Source organism: Dipteris shenzhenensis, chromosome 6, assembly GCF_047967505.1.
Source record: "Dipteris shenzhenensis isolate YYH24624 ecotype China chromosome 6, Dip_SZ_1.0, whole genome shotgun sequence".
NCBI classification, from domain to species: Eukaryota; Viridiplantae; Streptophyta; class Polypodiopsida; order Gleicheniales; family Dipteridaceae; genus Dipteris; species Dipteris shenzhenensis.
The window spans coordinates 27,256,205-27,263,380 of NC_141601.1; the positions used below are offsets into that span (position 1 = coordinate 27,256,205).

Here is a 7,176-nt window from a genome sequence, read left to right on the forward strand (position 1 = left end):
CACCCAAAAAACTGTGGGCAATGGATTAAACCTTCATAGCCAGCCATCAGTTCTACCAGCATCATCAATGTTCTACATCTCGTACAATGAGACCCACGGAACGGCAGATAAATTCAACCACTCTCTCACATAGCAATCCGCAATATACCCCGTGATTCCGTAATATAGACATCCGAACCGACTCCAGACTTGTAGCTCAAGCCTAGTGGCGAGTTGGATGTAAACTAAGCGCTCATCCAAGCATCAAAACGAGGTATAACAAACAAGCTGCAAGGTTTTTGGGCTGAACATTATCCACGTAGGCGTGACATGCTGCGAGATGCATGAGACTTAGATTCCACTGTCGCCGAATTGCTGCAATTGTAGTACCTCTGGGGTGTCATACAAAGCCTCTTCTTACGCACTGTTCTTCCTCACTCTCCAGCCAAACAACACTCATCATCGTCTTCCTTCTCTTGCCCACTAGATTTCATACTTCCATATTGCTCGCCCAAAGCTCCCGCCCGATCTCATCAGCTTCAAGCTCGCTCGCTCGCTCGATCGTTCTCTCTCTCGACTCTCTCTCTCTCTCTAGCTTTGTTCGTCCATCTATCAAGCAGATTCTCTCCCCTCCTCCTTTTGGAATAGCTTTTCGCAATCACCTGCATCTTGCTGCATCTCTGTTTGCCCGATCCATGCAGCCTGCCTGCTTCTCGTTGATCCCGCGAAGCTTCCGTTTGCATTATAGTTGAGATCCTGCATACGCTTAAACATTGTGTCTTTAGCTGCTGTGTGCTTGCTCTACTTTCTCTTAAAACTAGAATAGATTATCTCGATCGTTGATCCGATCGAACCGCATCGGAACCTCCAGAATTGCATCCTTTCATAGGCGCGCAGCTTCTGAACTTCCACCTCTGAATCCCATCCAGCGATTTGTGTTGTGTAATACTAGCTCGGATTTCCTCTTCTTTGTAACGATCATACGCGGCGCAGGAATTTGCTTCCGCTCCGCGATTCCTTTGCAAGCCTACTCCTACGACAACCTCGAGACGCGATCACTTGCCGATCCAAATCTTGCAAGGAAAGGGTAAGAAGCGTCCAATAGTTTTTAACAGCGATCGTCTATATTGGGCCTTTGACACGAGTTGCTGAGACGCTCAGCTGTACTCGACATTGTGAAGGTCTGTGGATTCTCTGTTCAAAAGAAAGGTGTGCGCGGATTATAGTCTTACAGCTTTAAACTTCGTTTAACGATACTCGTACGTTCTGTAGCAGTTTGCTCGGGCTTGCTCTTTTTGTCACGCAAGCTTGAACGGTGGTTTTCATAGTCTCTCTGTAGTGCAGCTGATTCTAGTGCCTCGTCGTCTCGTTCGATTCAACTCCCTTAGTTCTCAGATCGTCACGCAAGCTTGGATTGTGTATGTTCACTGATCAGTTAGGCTCATCTATACGTGCAGCTGATTCTATCACTGCGTCGTTCATCGCGTTTAGGCAAAGGATAGCTAACGAGCTTGCAGTTTTTTAAGCAGGCCCGTTTCGGCTCTAATCTGTAGTTTTTGCGACTGATCGTCACTCCTTTAAGGCCATTTCGATTCGGTTGCTAGTTGATACTCTTTCGTGGTAATTAGTAATAGTTGCATCTGACTTTTTGACACTTCTAGTGTACATCAATTCCAAAGCCAGGTTACTCGGAGGACGATCGCCGGCCAGTGTTCGCCATTTTCCACGATTGTCATCCGGGTTCAGAAAAGATCAAAAGCAAAAGATGGGTAAGTGCTCAAGCAAGGAGAAGAAAGGCAGAAAGCTGGTGTCAGGAAAGGCCCAGAAATCTGCTCAAGCGTCATCGACTGCCCAAGCGGCCGCGGCACAATCTGTGCCACAACGAGAATCTCCTCACGCACCGTCTACACCCGCAGGAGCAGCAGCAGCGACAACTGCGCCAGCAACTCCTGTGACCATTTCACCGCCAAAGCAGAAGGCCAAACAGCAAGCTCGGACACAGCCCATCTCCTACGCTAGCAAGGTACGTCGAGACGTCTTCATGGAGCATCTGTTCAACATACTTTTGGCAACCATTTTCACTGATCAATCGTGTCACGAAGTATGTCATTGATCACATTCGTTTTTGGAAAAATTGTCACGAAGCATGTCACTGATCGCATTCGTTTTGTCAAAATTGTCACGATGATCGTTTTGGAAATCACTAGGCATGTCACTGATCGTGTCACGAAGCATGTCATTGATCACATTCGTTTTGGAAAAATTGTCACGAAGCATGTCACTGATCGTTTTGGAAATCACTAAGCATGCCACTGATCGTGTCACGAAGCATGGCACTGATTTACATTCGTTTTGGAAAAATTGTCACGAAGCATGTCACTGATCACATTCGTTTTGGAAAAAAGTTACTAAGCATGTCACTGATCACATTCATTTTGAAGAAATGTCACTAAGCATGTCACTGATCACATTCGTTTTGCACATACGTGCATGCTGCATATGGAGGAGAGCATTGGTTTTGGTGAGCATGTCACTAGTCATGTCACTAAGCACTTCACTCATGTCACTGATCTCCAAATAGTCATGTCACTAAGCACTTCACTAGTGTCACTGATCTGCAAATATCTGCATGCATGTGGAGGAGAACATTGTTTTTTGTGAACTTTGCGATCAAGAATCTTTTTGCAAGTCATGTCATTAAGCATGTCCCTTATCACATTCGTTTGCAAATATGTCACTAAGCATCTCTCTTGATCAAGAGTCTTTTTTCAAGTCATGTCACTAAGCATGTCCCTCATCACATTCATTTTGCAAATATGTCACTAAGCATCTCACTAATCACATTTGTTTTGCAAATATATGCATGCATACATTGTTCTTTATGCACTATGTGATCTCAATAGTTGTTTTTCAATCACATATGGAGCACACAAAATCATTCACTTGAGGGAAAAAAGATGATATTTGCATACATATAGTAGATGAGAATCTCAGTAATTTTGTTTCAATCACATAATGTGGAACACAAGATCAAAATCATTTACTTTAAGAAGAAAAAGATGATGTAATTTAATAGTTGAGAATCTTAGATTAAAAAAAAAATCATATATAGACCACAAGATCAAAATCATGTACTTTTAAGAAAAAAAAGCTGATTGCATACATTTAGAGGAGAGGGAAAGAACGAAGAAGGAAAGTTCTATTGACATCACTAGAAGATCTCACGAGTCTGAGACAAAGTATAATAAAAAAAAAGTGACCAACTACATCTAGATAACTAGAGAATCAAGTTATTATAGGGCATAACTACATTCTAATACAATCATAAGGTGGCCTTTATAACATTAGTTTAAGACTGAGAGTCTTTGGGTTTAGATTTGAAATCTCTAATCAGTGTCTGTCCATCTTGATAAACTACCCATTTGCCTGCTTTACGTGCTTCCTTTACTTTGGTGAGTTCATTATTTCTTTGTTTGAGTTGGTCAGAGTGAGCTCCTTAAATATCCAAATCTTTGTGACCCTTAGCTTATGTGCTTGTCTCAGGATCTTAACTCTTGCTACCCTCCCTCTGATGTAGACTTGTGCTTGAGTGGTAGTTTGACAGATATTGCTTATATCATATTGAACTTGTGGTATTTCCTTGTGAAGGCATATGATTATATTGCCTATGGCTTTCTGGTCATCATCTTGAAGGCATCCATCTTTTCAACCCTCAACGTGTAGATCATAATCTTAGCTTTAAGCAAAGAAGACTACACATGTGCACACTTTAGCACTACCTTCTAATATAGTTGTAAGAAGCACTTTTGGATGCAAAGAGGAAGTTGAGGACTTTTTAGGGTGTTGGCTATAAAAAGGAAGTTTTAGTCTCTTTGTAGAATGATCTCCATAAAAAGTAGCCCTACTTCTTTTAAAATTTACATGTGAAAATTCACAAAGGAGATCAAGGAGGCAATGCTAACAAGGGGGCTTAAGGTTCCAGAGCATTGTGTATAGCTACAACATAAGGTGTCTTTTTTACAATTATCATATATCTAATTGGTCCAACATGCATATTTTCTATTTGCAAATTGACAATTCAAGGTTAATCATAGTGGTCATCTTTTAAGAGCTATTATAGTAAAACATGCATCCACCCTTACATATATTCCATTACAAAGAGGTTCTAAGTTGGAAAGCATTCCAACACAAAAAACAATTGACCAAAAGCAACTATGTGGGCCGACAAAAAATGATCACATGGGAAGAGGACTAGCATCTTTAAGTATTATAGGGCATTACTAGCAACAACAGTTGTAAGGTTTCAAGAGGCTAATCTCTACTCATGAATAGAATTATTAATATTTTTAACATTTTCAAAGTTTGGAGAAGATCCTCTAGTCCTCTTCAAACTAGTCCCAACATTCTAATGTATTATCCTTACAATTATGAAAATTTCTAGCTCTTATCTCTACTCTCAAAATAAAATTATGATATTTTGAATGTTTTGGAGAAGATTCTCTAATATCTTGAAACTAGCCCCAACACAAGTCCTCTTGGATGTCTTCTATTCTTTTTGTGATTATGTCATGGGGGGTGAAAAATATTTCCAAAAGTCATGCCATGGACTTTGCGAGGTCTAGTATTACATAATGCTTCAACAAAAATTAGTTTAAGGGGCAAGTTAGGAGGTATTTAAAGAACACCAAGGGAAATAATACAAGAAGGTGTGCAAGGCAAGGAGTCGTCTTTGACAAGGGGAGGCTATGTCACATGTTCATCACTCATTTCACTCTTGCTCTTTCTCCATATCATAAGAAACTCATTAGGAATATGACTTGCAATTTTTCCCACCATGACAAACATCCTTACTAGGCTATCATTATAACTCTGTCATTCTTCCCTAGATGCCTTCTAACAAGTAGGATAAAATTTTCATGTGTCATGGATTGATATAAGGCCAAAGTTTATAGTTATATTTCTAGACAATTCATCTTTGACACTATCATTAAGAGCTTGCCTACATCTTAAAGCAAATTGGGTAACTTTACCTTTTGTCCTCTAACCTGTGTACATGTGTAGAAGATCCACCTATTTTTAATGTAAGATATGTTGCCTTCATGTAGGTCATCTAGCCTAGAGTCTCCTTTCCAAATGTTTGTCATTTTTGTATATGGTGTTTTTCTTCCTCAAGGAGGAGTTAAGCTTGTACATTGCCTAACCTTGCATTCGAATGATACTTTGCTCATCAAATGAGCAAGTAGTCTTGCTTGATAAGGGTAAGCCATTTATAAGCAATGATACTTTGTTCTTTGAATGAGCAAGTAGTCTTTGCTTGATCCTCAAGGAGGAGTTAAGCTTGTACATTGCCTAACCTTGCATTCGAATGATACTTTGCTCATCAAATGAGCAAGTAGTCTTGCTTGATAAGGGTAAGCCATTTATAAGCAATGATACTTTGTTCTTTGAATGAGCAAGTAGTCTTTGCTTGATAAGGGTAAGCCATTTATAAGGAATGATATGCCCACACCTTTGTTGGTTGTATGCCTTCAAGTCTCATTGGAACCCAACATGATATGGTTGATTTATTCCATTAGAGGACAGGGTGAGAACAAGGAGGACGAGGAGAGAAGAAATTGCTTTCAAGGTTGATAAGGAGACCACTTCTGATGGACCTCACATGTACATTGCCTACCCTTGCATTCGAATGATACTTTATTCTTTGAATGAGCAAGTAGTCTTGCTTAATATCAAGTCTCATTGGAAACCCAACATGATAAGGTTGAATAAAACTTTTGATGGACCTCACATGTACATTGCTAACCCTTGCATTCAAATGATACTTTGTTCTTTGAATGAGCAAGTAGTCTTGCTTGATATCAAGTCTCATTGGAAACCCAACATGATAAGGTTGATTTATTCTACTATAAGACAACATGAGGAGAAGCAAGATGAGGAGAGAAGAAATTACTTTCTTAGAACACCAACCTAACAATTTGTTGTGGAATATTAGTTCTTCAAAATGGTTTATTTGCTCTTTATCACATGTGAGCATCATGAAGAGAGCATAAGAAAACCAAAGGAATAATGAATCAATGCTTGCTAGCATAAGGACTTCCCTCAATATTATTTCCACTTAACACACTACAATTCTTCTATATAGTAGTTCTAAGAAAGGCCTAATAATTATGTTGATTTAACACGAGTATAGGTTGAGCATTTCATTAGACTTGTAACCCCTTTCAAGCTATGTTATTAAGGTTGGTTTAAAAACTTGGATCTCATGGGGACCAACACTTGAACAACCAGCAAAGTGCTTCCAGACAACTCAAGCCATAAAATGGTAGAGCATTCTAAGGCAAGCTAAACGTAGTAAACACCAAATGGTCCAAATAACAAAACCAAAGGAGGCTAGTTCTTCAGTTTGCTAAATTAGGGAGCTTGAAAAAAACATAATTGCAGAACTACAACTTGATAGCTAACATGATGGAGGATTTACAAGTTTAATGCTCAAATTCAAAGCATGGCCTAAAATGTACATGAAAAATACCCCATCCCAAAGGCTAGCAATCCTTCAATTCCATACTAATCTTTAATCATACTGCTACTTGCTTGATTCCAATTCATGCAGAGTCCTATAAAACCCTCCGCCTCCCACAAGGGGAAAAAATTGGAGGAAAGATCCCTCCTCTATAAATTAGCTTCAATGTGTCATTATTATAGTTGTTTAAAGCTTCTATGAACAAATTGCATGAATTCATGCAATGCTTCTCATGCATTGTCGTACACATGTACTTTTGCAAATGTCAAGGCTAATCATTGCAAAAAACACATATTTGGAGTCGCCCACCCAATACTTACGAAGTGTTAGAATAGCTAATAATTGTTGTGATTCTAGAACTTAGTAATAACAATATGAGGCAACACTCAATGACCATACGCACATTCCATAGAATGCAAAGACCAGCAAATCAAAAGCTTTCAATGCAACAAATTCACACCAAATCAGCTCCACAAGGTTTGATGTATGCTTTAGATTGTATTACATATAATCAAACTTCCAAATATATCCTAAAATTTCCAATGCTGCTCTTGCGGACAATACAAAAATAAAATGTATTTCTCCACTATCCTTACTTCAAAGCCAGATTAGGCTCCTAGAAGCATGGTTGTGACATTTTTACAGTGATACATTTAATGCAAGGTTTCATCTCTTTG

The 7,176-nt window shown here is 39.2% G+C and overlaps 1 protein-coding gene across 1 annotated transcript in view; it reads left to right on the plus strand.

Annotated features, from left to right (window-relative positions):
- Positions 1-438: 438 nt before the first annotated feature.
- LOC147900992 (uncharacterized) overlaps positions 439-7,176 on the plus strand; it is a 46,263-nt gene continuing 39,525 nt past the window's right edge. Inside the window, exon 1 of the mRNA XM_087376415.1 lies at positions 439-2,002. Coding sequence (XP_087232541.1) covers positions 1,745-2,002 — 258 coding nt within the window. The 5' untranslated portion in view covers positions 439-1,744. The remainder of the gene's footprint in view (positions 2,003-7,176) is intronic.